At 36.2% G+C, this 17,507-nt stretch overlaps 1 protein-coding gene across 2 annotated transcripts in view; it reads left to right on the forward strand.

The window, feature by feature from the left end:
- The window catches only part of capu (formin protein cappuccino), a 380,358-nt gene that overhangs the window by 149,931 nt on the left and 212,920 nt on the right, over window positions 1-17,507 (forward strand). For both annotated transcript variants that reach the window (XM_089093489.1, XM_089093490.1), the window contains one exon: window positions 13,542-15,820. In XM_089093489.1, the coding sequence (XP_088949615.1) occupies window positions 13,542-15,820 (2,279 nt within the window). The remainder of the gene's footprint in view (window positions 1-13,541; window positions 15,821-17,507) is intronic.

Raw genomic sequence — 17,507 nt, forward strand, 5'->3', positions numbered from 1 at the left:
TAACGCTATAAAAGACAAAATGTTTAAAATGTATTTTGTTTTCAGTAAAGCGCAAATGACGCTCTGGCCTTTATAAGACCTAGGTGGCGTTAACTCCTGTTTGAGGTGGTTTCTGTTTGTTCTTAGTTTAGCTTGATTATTTATTGTAATGTCTCTTCGTTTTGGGCTTCACTCATTTATTGATGTGATTTATCTTCATTTTAACGTCTGAGGTTTAATGTAGCTCTTTAAAAAAGAAACTTCTGATTTGGAAAAAAGTTCTTTTTTCAAACTAATTTCTGTTAATTTTTAATTGACATAGTTTTCTTATTGGTTGATAACGGAATATTTTTAAAACTTTTTCAGGTTTTTGTACTTAAGAATGAAAATTTTGGTTTGCTATTTATATATTAATCAAAGGTTTACAACAAATTTTGATAATAGTTGTACTATAGAACGTTAAATGGATGGGTACGTGGAATATTATCAAAATAAATGAATTGAAAATATACTTAGTCCTTAGTTTATGTAGGGCTGAAGCCATTCTGACCACCATCACGTTATAACCCTGAGTATATAAAAATGTTAATCGACTATCCCTCTCAACATGCCCTAAAGTTTTCAACCTAACTCCCTTAGGCGTTTCTAAGATATCGCAGACAAGCCCTTCAGACAACCTTGAATTCACATAGTGTCTTTTGATTTATTTCAACATACTTTTCAACATGCCCTGAAAGTCTTAACATAATACCGTTAGCCATTCCAAAGACATTGCAGATACGTTCTTTTGCCCATCTGGATAAGTCAAACTTTAGCGTAAAGAGCGAAGTATTGAGGAGGAAGCAACCCCCCTTATATAAGTTATCATTTCTGTTCGTTTTAAGTTTTAATGTTGCTCCCTACTTTCCGTTGAAAAAACTTGTTTATTTTATTTTATTTCTTATCGTTGTTTTAAAATAATGCCTGGAGACCCGTCTCCCCAACCACGGAAAAATCACCCCCACGGAAAAATCCTCTTGACAATTCAATTCCTGTAAATATTTACCCCAGAAAATTACCTTTAATATCTGCACATGTAAAATTTGGTCAGCAAAGAGAAAGTAAGACAAATAAAAAGAATTTCGTATAGGAACTCCGGAAAATCCCCCAGTGTAAAATTTTGTGTGAAAATTTCACCGCCCTGATATTTCCCTCCCCATGAAAAATCCCCCGAGCAGGAAATTTGCCACACACACACACACCCACCCTTAAAATATGTGCATACTTCCCAATAACAAATACAGTACGTAAACAATTGGTAAATTTCATAATTTAACCTCTCCCCGGGGTCTGTGTGTGTGTGAGGGTGGGGGGGGGGGGTCATGGTCTCTCCAAAAGCAAAGTTGTTGGACCTTTCAACTATGCTGAACAAAATGGTGATCTTAAAATTTTTATTGAACGACTTGGGGTAAAAGAGGGAATTGGAGGGAGGCTAGCTGCCCTCCTTTTTTTGGCTACTTAAAAAGGGCACTAGAACTTTTAATTTACGTTTGAATGAACCCCCTTCCAATATTCTAGGACCAATGGCTTAATACGATCACCCCTGGGAAAAAAAAATAATCAGCCAGCCCTGATATTTTTTCTGGCAAAAATGACAAACTTCCACATTTTTGCAGATGGGATCTTGAAACCTCTACAGTAGTGCTTTCTGATACTATGAATCTTTTGGTGTGGTTTTTATTAAGATTCCTTGACTTATAGGGGGTGTTTCTACAGCAGAGTTCCCTGTTACGCTGAATCTGATGGTGTGATTTTCATCAAGATTCCTTTAATTTTAAGGAGTGTTTCCCCCTTTTTCAAAAATCAGGGAAATTTTCTCAGACTCGTGCGCCTTTGATGAGTAACACTAAACTTAATGAATCACCTCATGCAATGGAGAACCCGCCACAAGACATACATCAGAAAGTTACAAGAAATTAAACAAGAAAAACGGGCTTTAATTTCTATAAAGCAGTGAATACAACACATTTAATTAAACACAAATACTCCGAATATTTCGGCCCCACATCCGGGAGCCTTTCTCAACGGAAAAAAAAATTCCAATTTTGAAATAGCCATTTTGTTCAACGTAGTTGATTTCCTGATAGAAATTATGTTTTTGAGGAGGACCCTCCCCCACAGCCCTCAGGGAAATGGTTGTAAGTTATGCCCTAGGGGCATATAAGGTTTTTTATAGAAGGAGTTGTCGTAGAAACTTCAAAAAAGACTCATTCGATTGGAAATTCAAAGTGCTAGTGCCCTTTTTAATAGTCGAAAGTGATTGGAGGGCAACTCACCCCCCTCTCACGCCCACCTTTTCCCAAAACACATCTAATCAAAATTTTGAGATAGCCATTTTATTCAACGTAGTTTTAAGTTCTGGAAATTAGGTCTTTGAGAATGACAGCCCCCCCCCCCCAGAGCCCACAGGGCAAGGGTTTTAAGTTATGCCCTGGGGGCATATAATGTTTTTATATAACGTTTTGTTGTAGAAAACTAAGAAAGGATTTATTTGACTGGAAAGTACAATTACTAGTACTCTGTCAAATTGTAAAAAGTGTATGCAGAGCGATCAACCCTCTAATATACCCACCCTTTTCATAAACACATCCAATAAAAATTTTGAGATAGCCATTTTGTTCCACACAGTTCAAAGTTCAGGAAATAATACATTTGAGCAAGACACTCCCCCCACAGTCTTCAGGGAAAGGCTTATAAGTTATACCCTGGGGGCATATAAAGTTTTTATTTAAATCTTGGTCGGAGAAATTTGAAAAAGTGCTCATTCGATTGGAAACTCAAATAGCTAGTACCCTTTTTAATATTCGAAAGTGATTTGAGGGCAACTAACCCCCCTCTCACGCCCACCTTTTCCCCAAACACATCAAATCAAAATTTTTAGGTAGCCTTTTATTGGAAATTAGTTTTGGAAATTAGGTCTTTAAGGATGACAACCCCCCCCCCCCCCACAGCCCTCAGGGCAAGGGTTGTAACTTATACTCTGGGGGAATATAAGGTTTTTATTGAAAGCGTTGTCGTAGAAACTTCAAAAAGGCTCATTCAATTGGAAATTGAAAAGGCTAGTGCCTTTTTTAATTGTTGAAAGTGATTGGAGAGCGACTAACGCCCCTCTCATGCCCACCATTTTACCAAACACATCCAATCAAAATTTTTAGAAATCCATTTTGTTCAACGTTGCAGAAAGTTCTTGAAATTAGGTATTTTAGGATGATAACCCCCTCAAAGCCCTCACTGGGAAATGGTGGGCGTGGAAGGGGTGTTAGTCGACTTCCAATCAGTTTCGACTATTAAAAAAGGCACAAGCCACTCCAATTTCCAATTGAATGAACCCTTTTCGAAGTTTCTACGAGAACTTCTTTGGTACGAAGTACCCTGCTCTAAAGGAAAAACTTAATAAATAATACATTGTGCCAACATTATTCTTCATTATTCTTATATGCCCCCAGGGCATAACTTAAAACCCTTGCCCTGAGGGCTGCGGGGGAGTATCCTCCTCAAGAACATATTTTCTATCCAGAAATCAACTACGCTGAACGAAATGGCTATCTCAAAATTTTGATTGGATGTATTTGGGGGAATGATGGGCTTGGGGGTGGGCTAGTTGCCCTCCAATCACTTTCAACTATTAAAAAGGGCACTAGCCACTGCAATTTCCAATTGAATGAGCCCTTTTTGAAGTTTCTACGACAACTCCTTCGATACGAAGTGCCCTGGTATGGAAAAAAAAACAGCAAAAAAAAAAAATAATACATTGTGCCAACATCGTTCTTTACTTAGGCAGCGAGATTGCGTTGCCTATGATTCGAAGATGCAATGACTATGCCTCCAGGGATGACATGATCCCTAAAACCCATGGGACAAGGGCTATAAATTATTTAAGTTGCCACTGTTTACACAAAGGCTTTGTTAATGGGAAAAGGGGCATTTTTTATCCTGGATCTCCGAAAAGGCTATGGGGATTAAGGTGAAACTTTAACGGAGTGTTGAGGGGGGTATTGAAACAAATCAAACGAAAGAATGTGCATGCAGGCTGTCAAAAAGGTGTGTCTGCAATAATTCAGGAAAGACCGAGGGCATAAACTTAAAAAATTTAGGGCATGGTGATGGAGATGTTGAACTAACCAAAAGGCACTATGTGTGTCTAGTTTATCAAAATAGCAGATATATAATATCTCATAAACGGCTGAGGGTATTAAGTCGTAGCCTTCAGCGCATGTTGAGGGGGATATAAAACTAAATCAAAACAGTATTTTAATCCGGGTTTTCAAAAGGACGTATCTACAATATTTCAGGAATGGATAAGGTCTTAAATTGAAATTTTTCAGGGCATGCTAGGGTGGGGGGGGGGGTTGTGGTATTGAACCAAGTCAAAAAACAGTGAGTACATTCAGATTGTCAAAAAACTATATGTGCACTTTCTCGGAAACGCCTAAGGGTGTTAAGTTGAGACTTTCAGGGAACGTAGAGAGGGATGTGGAATTAAATCAAAAGGAATTATGTACATCCAGGCTCTCAATAGGGTATTTCTACAACATCCAAGTAATGGTTAAAGGAACTAAAAGGGATGTAAAACCGAATCAAAACACATTATGTGTATCCATATTGTCAAAAGGGCGTATGTGAAACTTCTCAGGAGCATTACTTGTGTAGAAGCTGAAGGAAGTTTCTCCCACGTTGGGTTGTTTATACCAAAATGGAAATTTTAATCCTCTTCCCCCCCCCCCTTTAAACAATGGATGGCCTACTCTTCCTTCAAAATTATTTAATAACAATTGTAACCAGTATTAACCTATTGAAATATGTTCTGTCATGTACAACATACAATTGTTTGTATGTTGTACATGGATAGAGAATTAAAATATGTTATTTAAAATCTGTGAAAATACTATAGTAGTATATTCACATACTCACAGGATGCTTAGACCTCCTTATACACATATGTCAATGTATGAAATAACAATTCTCAAATAGTGTTCTAAAAAATATGTAAAAAAAACGAGTTTTACTTGGATTTGAAAGCGAAAACTGACCAATACTCGAGTATCAATTTTTGGAGTTTTTGTTAAACCCTAATGACTATGACATCGGAATTTTTTTTCTATAAACACAAAAGTGAACTTGTTATGTTGCTGATATGCTTAAATGTAACTTTGGAGCAGTTTAGTGGCTAGAAGCTTTTTTCCACTTTCCAAACAAAAATATTAGCTAACAATCTTATCAACAATTGTGATTCCGCTATCTAAACAAAGATTGTCAGCTAACATTGTTAGAAAATTTCTCTAACAAATCGAACCACTATTGAAGAAAACTGTTGAATAATTCTAAGTGCGGTACTGAAAAACTAGATAACACAACAAAGCAGGGTGGCTAGTTTCTATGCTAATAGCATTGATAGAGAATTCATGACTGCTAATATTTCTTATACTTAACATATTATTGGCATATTATTTTTTCTGCCTTGATATCCTCTTGGCGTCCCAAACAGTCGCAGGAAATGTTCAAGTTTCTTCTTCTTCATAAGCAGTAAGGTCAACCAACACCAAAGGGAGGTTCTTTCCCTTTTTTATTGCACTGGCTACAACACTGGAACGTGATAACAATCAATTAAACTAGACAGCTCAGGTGCCATGCACTTGAAGTAGCACGGGAATCACACGTAGATTTGTCTCTTCCTCAGTATCTTAATGGATGACTTAAATGTCATTTTATCATGATGAGGAGGAAGGCTAGAATTGAAAATTGCATTGAATGTATCTGGTATTTTAGCTGTGACAGTGACGCCTGAATGCAATGGTTTCCTCAAGATGGGGGTGGCATTCAATATTTCAAAGAAAAAATGCCGGGTTAAATCATCAGCTGAGAAGCAAGTTCAATATTGTGGAGAATGTAGCCATCATTCAAAAGGAACACTAGTGAACAAGGGCAAACAGAGCTGTGGGAAGTCTTGAGTGGAAGGGTTATAGCATGTTTTACTGTGACTTGTCTGAATTATTTACCTAAGTTTTATGCGTTGAATCAACGAATTTTTTTTACTGCTAAGGTCCTTGCGTCGGTTCTTTGACTAAGTTTATTTCCAAGCTTGTGGCTTTTAAATTTCCTGCCTAATTAGTACGTTTCCGCAAGTTGTTAGAAAGTAATTTTTGCTAATTTATTGTTATATTTCCGTCATCCTAATGAAAATTGTTTGCTTGCAATTGGAGGTTAAAAAAAGCCTTAGATCTCTGATTTTCATTGATTTCCAATGAAACGGTGATCTAATTATCCATTTTAAACGCATCTTTCCTTTTCGTAAGATAGCGCTTCCAGTTCAAGACGGCCATATCAAATGCTTAAATTGCTGTTACTTCAGAATACACTTAACCTTTTAATCGGCTAGCCGGGCTATTAGTTTATTTTTTCTTGCCTGAGGCTCCAGACTTAAAATTCTCCTTGGTAGGACAATTTGGTTGTGTGGCTAATAAAATTGCAAAAGGATTCAAACTGTCACTTTAGCTAACTCGAAACCCGATTTGATCTTTCAAACCCACCCAAGCATCTAATAGAAATATGTAAATAAACGGCTCCGCTGTGAGGTCGATTAAGTCTATGTACGAGAAATAAGAATAATTTTTACCCCCCCCCCCTGATCAAAAATCCTGGATACATCCTGGATATCTGACTTGTTAAGAAAAACGAATAAAAGGGAAACTCGAACAGTAAGGATATTTCAGAAGCAATGTTTCAACTAAATCTGGAATTGGTTGTGGTCCTTTCAAAGGTTTCAAGAAACCAGATGTCAAGCTATAGCAGATTTAAAACTGCATTGACCATCTCAAAAATATTGTAAAATGTCTCAATAAACATGAATAAACAATGATTATTAAACAATAAAGATGCTGAAATCTGAATTGGAGTTTCAACAGCTTCACATAAAAAAAAATATTGTTATACAAGCATAGTTTAATCACCAAATAACCTTAAGTGGAAAATGAAACTTGATCCACCGGATGAACAAAATATTTTGCAGGGTACAAGCAAATGTAGATCTAGAGAAAAGTAGAACAAAACCTAAATGTATACACAAATAAGTTTTTGACACTTTCATGCGCATATAGGTTTGTCACTAGGGTTTAAACGTCAGTAGTCATTCTAGGCCTCTTCAAAACCCTGGACAGGCCAAGGGGAGCCCTCCACGGTACTTTCCAAATTAAGTCTGTGCTTGCATATTGTAGCCATTGTTTTTCAAAACAGCAGTTTCTAAGTATCTTCAATTTAACTTCTTGGTTAAAATTTTTCTTTTGCGAAAAACTCCATAAAGACTATAAATATTATGATTCTGTTATTGATATATTTAAGCCAGAATTTCTTCAGTTCAGCATTCCGGTATGTTGGACTTCTTTTTCATAATTGGATCTCCATCATGTTTCTTGCACTTATTTTAGCATATTATAATGTTATAGTTGTATCTGTTCTTAGTTAGTAGTTCCTGCTGTTCTGATGTGACTGAATCTGGTCATTGAGGTATCTGTTTTGGCTTGCACATTTTCAGAGACATTTTCTGGTATTTTCAAATTCATTGTTAGTCTTTCAAACACCTATTGAATCTTAAGGATCCAACATATGGACTTGCTGGGACTGCACCCTTAGGGAGTCGGTTCCAGAAGTGTATACAGCACTAAACGAAGCTGACGATACTCTTGTCTAGGTGTTTTCTGCTTCTTAGAACCAGATCAAGTGTTGTGTTTATATATAGTTTTGTCACCCTGAAAAATGGTGGCAGAAGGAGCAAAAGGTCTGTCGTAGGTTGTAAAAGGTTGCATCCATATGAAACCTAGCTTTTAAAAGTTGCAACTGTTTTTGACGATCCTACATTCTGCCCTACTAGTCTTATTTTAGATTAAGTTAGGCAAGTAAGTTTTGGAAGAAACTGAAGAAAATGAACAGCCCCAATACTCTAACAGGATAATTTTGAACAAGTGATCAAATTAGGTGGAAGAACGCTTTTGCAGCAACGAATTACTCCCAGCTGAAAAGTGCAGGATTTCTAATAACACAAATAGGCTATTTCTTTTTTTACTTTTCGCGTTCCTCTTTAGCATAATTGTGTCCCTTTACTGTGGTGATAGCAATCTATGTCCCTCTTGCCTTAGGTGTGAGGTAAACATATTTATAAAAACGGAAGGAACGCACAATTAAATAGTATATATAAGGGATTTATGTCAGCTTTTGCAATCAACATCGAACCACAGAAAATTCTGACACTTGGGCTTCAAGGGTTAGATGAGCCACTTCAAATAATTTCGAAGAAAATTACAGTTATTTTAAGATATCAAAATTGGGTTTAGACTAAAAATAAATTTCACTTATATTTGAGACTTGTAATTGAAAGGTACATAGCTGATGAAACAGAAAATGAAGAGAAAGAAAAATTTAATAAACACTTTCAACATTAAAACAACATGACTAGCCTGAAAGCTGTTTTGGAAAGTATTTTCAAAGTTTATAATATTTTTAGTCTCTTTTCGTACGGTTCATTTCTTCTGCAGGCATCATCCAAGGGACTGAAATCTTGTTTGGTGAATTACTTGGACAAACGACACAATTCTTTTTAACGTCGATGATGATAATTAAAATTATTATAAAACTCGCTGTAAATTGACGAGTCTTTCGGTTGATCTGCCACAACGACATTTTGTCAATACTAAGAAGAAAAATAACATGTGCCACTCAACATGAAATTCAAAATCCTAACCAAGGAGTGGCCAAGTGACCATGTGTTTAAACTAAAAGAATATTTAGTACTAACATAACTTCTAAAAATAATGCCCACCTGTCAAGCTCAACAGCTATCATGATATCATCATCACTGACAAGTATTTTTATTTTGAAATAAGAAAATATTTCTTTCTGGCTATCGACAAACCAAAAAAAAAAAAAAATGTTGCTATTATTTTGAGTGTCATTAAAGTTCATATATAGGTACCTCCAGCTTTATGATGGCTGGAGGACAGAAATTAATTTTATAATTTTGTCTTTTGGAGTTTGTGGGTTTTTTTCAATATCAAACTAATTTAGAATATAGGCCCAGCCTTGTAACGTATTTATTAAAATTGATGTACAAAAAATTAACAGGATAAAGGAAAAAAATATTTCAACGCCAGCAAAAGTAATAAAAAGAGGAAAACTAGCGGGATGTTATAAATGTTTTCCCTAATGTAGGGGACAAATATTTTTCATATCTTGTACAGCAGGGAACAGGGGATAAGGTAGGAACAGGCTGAGAAGCAGCCCTAGGGGGGCGGACTCTGGTTGGCAAGAGTCTTCTAGGAGAATGTTTTCCGTGTGAGGGTTAGTCGTTGCATTTTGTGGAAAACGGAGGCACTCTCCTCCACTCAAACTTTCCTAACCTAGCTTTTTTAGAAGAAGAAAGTATGAAAATTTACTTTCTTTGAAAACTATTCGCAGGGCTCCTTTTTGGATAGATTGAAATTTATCTGACTCTTCCCGGGAGATTAAATAAAAAAATAAGTTTTTTAAACTGAAAGTAAGGAGCGACATTAAAACTTAAAACGAACAGAAATTATTCCGTATATGAAAGGGGCTGTCCCCTCCTCAACGCATCGCTCTTTACGCTAAAGTTTTGTATTGTTTTAAAAAATAAAGTTGTGAGACAGAGTCAAAATTTAGTGTAAAGAGCGAGGCGTTGAGGAGGGGACAGCCCCTTTCATATACGGAATAATTTCTGCTCGTTTTAAGTTTTAATGTCGCTCCTTACTTTCAGTTTAAAAAACTTGTTTTTTTTATTTAATTTCTGATTGTTTTTTAGTTAATGCAGCTTTTATTTTGGCTCGCCGTCATTGAATAAGTAAACAAAATTTGCATTAAAATTTTACTTTTATTTTGCTTAATGCCTGTCTCTAAATTTGGTTCTGACGTAATTTACAAATTAATTTACGTAACGAAATTCTATATTCGTATATTTTGCTTCTGGCAAAAAATACAAAGTTGCAGATTTTTACAGATATGAGTTTGAAACCTATGTTATAGGGTTTTCTGATACGCTGAATCTGACGGTGTGATTTTCATTCAAAATTTTTCACTTTTAGGGGATGTTTCCCCCTCTTTAAAAAATCAGGTGAGTTTTCTGAGGCTCGTAGCCTTTGATGAGTAATACTAAACTTAACAAAATTCATATATTTAGAATCAGCATTATGAGCCCATTCTTTTGATACATTTATTGACATCAAAGTTCCGTTTTTAAAAGTTTCGATTACTATTGAGCCGTGTCGCTAGTTTTTTTTTATTGTTTTTTTTTATTACGTATATGTTATTACTTATATGAGGTGGTTCTCCCCTTAGTCAATACCACGCTCTTTACGTTAAAAGATAAAAAATTTTAATTCAAAAACACCTGAATCACAAAGGCCGTTTAATTAGAATAGATAGCTCTTTTGAAAGCACTAAAAAAAACTGTAGCGTAAAGAGCGAGGTATAAACTTGGGGGAGAACCCCCTCATATACGTAATAATTTCTGTTCATTTTAAGTTCTAATGTTGCTTCTTACTTTCAGTTGAAAGTACTTGTTTTTTTTTTAATTTAATTTCTGATCGTTTTTTAAATAATGCTTGGAAATCCGGCGCCCCCTTCATAGAAATGTCCCTTACCCCGAAGGAACATTCTCCACGGAAAGATTTTTCCCGAGTAATCCCCTCCTCCAGCCCCCTCCCCCCCACCAGAAAAAAAATTCTTCCTGAAATTGTCTGTATACTTCCCAATAACCAATACAATATGTAAGCAATGGGCAAAGTTCACAACTTGCAGCCCTTCCCCTGGGAACTGTGGGGGATTAAGTCATCGTAAAAGACATATTTATTAGATTTTCGACTATGCTAAACACAATGGCTATCTCAAAATTTTAATTGGGTGACTTTGAGAAAAAAATTAGCGTGGGAGGGGGCCTAGTTGCCCTCCATTTTTTTTGGTCACTTAAAAAGGAAACTAGAACTTTTAATTTCCAATCCAATGAGCCCTCTTACGATATTCTAGGACCACTGGGTCAATACGATTACCCCTGGGGAAAAAAAAAATAAATAAATAAACACGCACCCGTGATCTTTCTTCTGGCAAAAAATCCAAAATTCCACATTTTTGTAGATAGGAGCTAGAAACCTCTGTAGTAAGGTTCTCTGATACGCTGAATATAATGGTGTGAATTTCATTAAGGTTTATAGCTTCTAGAGGGTGTTTCTCCCTTTTTTCGAAAAACAGCCAAATTTTCTCAGGCGCGTAACTTTTGATGGGTAAGATTAAACTTGATGAAACTTATATTTTTTGAAATCAGAATTAAAATCTGATTCTTTTGATGTACCTATTGGTACCAAAATTCCGTTTTTTAGAGTTTCGGTTACCATTGAGCCGGGTCGCTCCTTACTTACAGTTCGTTACCACGAACTGTTTGATACCAGGGTGCCAAGCTGGATAAGCATATTCAAGATTAGGGCGAACAAAGGAAGAAGTATAAATCCTTAAAGAACAGGAAGAGGGCATACCAAATTTGTATGGGAGCCTAAACAGGGAGATAGATGCATTAGCTTTGTGTATGATACTTTTAGCTTGGATACCCTACTTTAAATTTGAAGAAATTTCGACGCCAAGTAAGTCAAAGGAGGTCACAGGAATTTGAGGAGGGATAAGATTAAAAATGGGGCAGGGATTTAAAGAAACAAATTGGCATTATCACGGATTTAGAAGGGTTTACTCTGATGTCCAAGCCCGAAGCATCTTGCACAATGTCATTGAGGATGCTCATAGAGTTGCTCATTAAACTTTTATAGCAAGTTTCACCGACCGTTATGTCATCAACGAATTTCCGTCTGTCAGGAAATTCCTTAGCCAGGCTGTTAATCAAAACTGAGTAAAGGAGGGGGTCTTGAGGAGTACCTTGGGGTATTTTATTGACGAACAAGTAGAACTCTCAAATGGGGATAAGTCCATTTATTTAGACAGTTAGGTACAAAAGTCTATATATTTCGATTACATACACAGCGATCATCATCAGTAGCAATGGGGTCTGGGAAAAGGATACCTATTTTAAGATATTACGTTGAAAATGCATGGTATTTCATTGTGGAGCGGGAGAGGATCGGAATAATGATTCAGTTATTTAATTACTTTTGGTCTATTTGATGAGAATGAGGCAACCAATTTTACCAGGAAAGAATTAACTGCGAATTTCTTGATAAGAAATTCAACTAATGTATTGTGGTTAACAAGATAGAATGGTTTTTGGGAATCGATCGAAATATAATCTAGCCAAGCATTAGGCATTTCAAGAATTTTTCCAATGGTGTTGACACGATGTACAAGGTAATGGGAAGTTGAAGTGGATTTGAGGTCTCCGAATCGCCTCAGGTCAGAAAAAGGCTGGCTATGTCCTATACCCAATCTTCAAGGAATTCTTCGCACTATTTTGAGAATATAGGGAGATATATATATCACTATATAGATATATAGTGAGAGATATATGGCGTGCAACATCAAAACCAGGTTTTCTATCTTTCTTTTTTAACAGGTTATGAAACCCTGCTTCTATATTTGTGCAAATTGCCCAGGCTCGGTAATCTCATTGAAAAGGACAGACAAGGGCATTAAAGAGAACCACTGAAGGCACTAACAAGAAACACAGACAAATTTAGAGAACAGGCACTTTTTTTCTCAGTTTCCCAATTCTTCTGTCGATCTCCAGAGGAGAAATGAAGGGTTAAGAACGGGGAAGATCATTAGTTGGTAATTGATGAGATAATACTGGAAGGCTTTGGACGATAGAAGCAGGGAGCCTTTTAAGGTCATTGGCGGTAATTTCAGGGGGTTCCAGTAGGTTGAATTTAAGCTGGTTAAGTCTCCTGCCATGCACCTTTTTAACCTCTGAATGCTAATTTTTTTTTTTTTTTTTTTTTTAGGTAATTCTCCAACCTTATGTTTGTAGTAGGGTCGAGCAGACTAACAAATAATTTTTTTTCGATTTTCTTTGTAGTTGACATTTAATTTAACATTCCTGAATATCTTTATTTTATTTCTAATTAGTGTCTTAATGGGTTTAATAATATAGGGCCTATCATTGGAACACTTTTTAAACCTTTTTCATGAAAAGAAATTAAATATTCACCGTTTAGATTTTTGTGGCAAGTAATAATCTTTTCATCGAGATTTTGAAAATTGGAAATTTCAGATCACTCTTCGGTATTCAACTATGTGTCAAAAGAAATAAGGTCAGGGTTTGAAATGGCCGTAAGAGCCATAGGTGATTACGAACGAATGTTTAAATTTAAAACTAAGAAGAGTGAAGTTTCAACTTGGCCACTTTGAAGCATTTAAGTTTTAATGGCTTCTTAATAATGGAAAGTGATATAAGAGACTTTTTATGGCCAAGCTTTTTTAATTGTCGTTTAAAGATACTGCCTGGGCGAATTATGTTTTTACAATGTTCTCATTTCTGACCTTTTGTGAAAACATTAGCTCAAGCGAATTTTTCTTCATCTTTTTAGGCAGGCGAATCTTGCTAGTCTTCCAGAGAGGTCTAGAGGAAAAACCTTGACACCCAGTGATGCTATTTCTCCCCCGAGGAAAACAAGTGTTCAAAGGCGAAGTCAGCCAATTCTCAACAATAGCCCCTCTAAGTCTACCAGTAGACGTTATTCTTTCCCCGTTTTAGATCGAAATGAGTGCAGATTGGAAGCTAATACAAATTTAAGTCCTAGATATCGGTCTGCACATTTGAGACCTTTTTCACCTCACCGAGAGAATGATACTCGTGGGAAGGCAGCATTTGGCAAAGGCTTAAGTGCTGAATTGAAGCCTCATTTTCAAAAGGCGCCAAATGAACCCAGAAAAGGTGCGTTTCAGAAGATAACTGCATATGTCAATAAAGCGTTTTTGAAACCAAATAAAGCTGCATTAGATTCTTGTAAGAGTTCAAAAACTCCGTTGAGAGAACAAATTAAAAACTCCACGTGTACAGCTAGGACTGCTTTCACTCCTTCCAAGATTACTCCAAAACCCCAAAATACTTTTAATCAATTTTCTTTGAGATCCAAATTTAAAACCCCCCATAACGAAGCTGATTCCCATTATTCTGGTTTTAACTCTTGCAAGAATCTCGATGAAAAAGGTGGTGCTACTGATGGTTCAGAAAACAACGAAGAAGAGTCTGTTTTGCCATCTTCTGCAGTATATATTTCGCCTTCAGAACATTTTCTTGAATCTAAAACTTATTCATCTCCTTCTTTCTGTAAACATTTAGATTTTACAGCTTATGAAGGTGAAAGCTATGTTACCACTCCAAAAAATATTGACATACTCAATTTAGAAGGGAGCTCTTCGGACACGCAAGATTTTCTATCATATCGAAGTCTAGATAACTGCGAAACCCGAACATTTAAGCCGCAGTTATGTACTCAATCAGATCGAGAATACATTCGATTAATCAGTCCAAAACCTTTCATGGATTTTAATGAATTCCCAAATTTAACCACAAATCAGTCCGATTCAAGAACAAATATTGTCAATGACTTTCCTGGTTTTTTTATACGTTCATCAGCACCAGTCAACCATGTCTTTGGGAAAGAGCTTATCTCTGAAGGTGACACCTGTAGAGAGCGCAATTCTCTGACATTAAAATACAAACTATGTCTCCGAATGAGCAATTTCACCCAATGCCAAAATTTGGAGAGAATTCGGACCCAGAGTCCAACTAAGAAACAATTATTCCTTGCAAATTTCGTTAATGTCTGTAATCTATCAGATCTTATAAAAGAATGGAGATGTTTTAGTCAGTTACAATTTTGTGATGTTTTCAAAGATGGGGCAACTTTCAGTTTTTATAAAGATGATAGAGTTTCTTGTGTCAAAGGTGATGTTGCAAGGTCTAAAGACTCTAAAATTTTGTGGTGGAATGTTGGAAATCCGGAAACGAATTTCAGTTCAATTCTCATACCCCGAAAAAGGGACATAGCTTCAATTTTTCAAAATAACCACAATGTTCAACTTAAGTTACCCACTTCAACAACATTGACTGGCCTTATTTTTGATTATACTGAATTAAGGTCTCTAAACAGCAAATTGAAGAAAATACTAGTCTATAAACAACATCAAGGAAACAGTTTGATCATTTTAGATTTTGATTATATCTTTAAAGCCTTACAAATCCAGCATTGCCAATCTTCAAGTTTGAATTATCCAGCCATAATTTTCGCCAAGTTTCATTACTTATTAAAAATAGGCATTCACTTATTTGGCGAACAATTAAACGAGTCAAGGGTCAGGCACTCCATTTGGGATGCTATGCGCCTCCCATTTCGTCCTTCGTCCACCAGCGTAGCTAGGATGGCTAAAACTTTCAGCTATGATCATAGTACCGCGACAGAACACGATACAATTCAGAGTTTGAAGCGGGTATGGAGAAATTCTGTGTTGGTGTATGAGGATAATGTTAGTGACAATGAGAAACACTGTTTGAAAGACGAAGAAGAAAATCGTGAAACTTGTCCGATAGTTGAAAGTTCACACAGGCTCTCTAGTTTGTCTGAACGCTGTAACCAAATTGGTGAATATATACCTCCGAGAGTGAAAGAAATTTCAGTGACAGTTAATGAAAAAAGGATAATATCTGATGCTGGAAATAATAGCCAAATGGGGATATTTAGTAGACGGGAAGTATCTTCCAATTTTGGAGTATCGAGGCATAGACGAGTGGAACCAGCCTCTAGCGCTCAGCTAGAAGCTGGTGCTTCCCCAACACAACTTTGCACAAAGGAGGAGCTATTTGGTGAGTTATTTGATTTTGTTAATGCTAATGAAATAAAATAAAATAGGATGAATATATAATAGTTTATAAACAAATTTTGGCTACATATTTCCATATTAGGGGGGGGGGGGTAAAGCATAGCATATATTAAATACGTAACCTGACCTAACCTAGGTACCTTTGGTACTTTCCCGAAAATTCATTTCCGACAAAAATGATTATAATATTTGGAATCATATAGCCCATAATAATGTGCAAACATATAGCCCAAATTTGTTTATAAACTATTATATATTCATCCTATTTTATTTTATTTCATTAGCATTAACCAAACTTGAATTTTTAGAGAGGCCCGCATAATGGAAAAGTACCGTACCTCCCCCCCCCCCTAAACCCCAAAAAACAATTGTTTAAATATTGTAAACCCAACAAGAAATCACCATCTGTCTGGTTTCTTTGTACAGTCTATAGCGGTGGGTGAAATATAATGCAGAAGTACCTTTAATATATAGAGCTGGTTTGGTAAGGTATTTAATATAATGCGTTGTGGGCAGCCTGCTTTCAACAATTCTCTGTTTTAGTTTCCTTAATTCTGTTACTAAAGTATTATATTTTCATCATATTTGGGTATATTTCATTATAGTTTACCTAACTTCCCTTTTTGAGTGTTGTCGGGATAACACGTAAGTACCAATAATAAGTAAACCTGACCCTGTCAATGAAACCGAAATTTTAAGGAAGGGGATTTTTATATCAATACCGATGTCAAAACAAATCCAACTTTCATGCTGATTATAAACATTTTAAATCGATTAATTTTAAGTTCACACATAAAAGGCTATTAGCCAAAGAAAATTAGATTTTAGAAAAAGCGAGAAAATATCCTCAAAAGGCGTGTGATCAAGCTGAAAATTACACAATGAACAAGGTGTTTTGCATCTGAAGAATGCAGGTTTCAAGCCCCTATCTGCGAAAATACTAAGTTACATACTCGTATTTTCCTCAAAAGAGCCTGGTTAGGGATAAGTATTTATGTTTCTCTTTCCAGGGGCTATTATATTTTGGTGATTATATCAAACAAGTCATCGTAACATATTGAGTGGGGCTTCATTTAACGAAATTTGAAGTTCAAATGCTCATAAAAAAAGGAAGGAAAAGATATAGAATGTCTAACAGTTTACCGCAGTACCAAGCCGTCTGAAGCCACCACAGCTACGGAAGCTCTTTCTACATTCCAAACTTAATTCTTTACTCCTTCCAATGAAATTTATGTTTCCTTTAGATCCTTTCTTACGGCCTCTTTGGACAGCGTTTGAGGACGTCTTGCTTTTCCTTTACCCCCAGAGGGCACGGCCGTATCCAGGGGGGGGGGGGTTACCCGGTTTGAACCCCCCCCCTCCCGAAAGTTTTGACCGAGTCGAAAATAAGTCGAAAATTAGTAAAACCTAGGTAAAAATCAGTAAAATTAGTCGAAAACTGAGTCAAAAATTAGTAAACCCCCTCCCCCCACGAAAAAGTCAAAAATTAGTAAACCCCCCCCCCCCAAAAAAAAAAAAAAATCCTGGATCCGCCCTTGCCAGATGGATCAGCAATTAGCATGATTTTTGATAACCTATTACCCTAGGTCATTAAATCCCCTTACGCCATGGCTATCCTAGGTTTTAAACTTTCACTACATACACCATTTTTATTAATAATGCCGCCTATG

The sequence above is a fragment of the Artemia sp. Qi Xiang Cuo genome, chromosome 8, assembly GCF_049724085.1.
Source record: "Artemia sp. Qi Xiang Cuo chromosome 8, ASM4972408v1, whole genome shotgun sequence".
NCBI classification, from domain to species: domain Eukaryota; kingdom Metazoa; phylum Arthropoda; class Branchiopoda; order Anostraca; family Artemiidae; genus Artemia; species Artemia sp. Qi Xiang Cuo.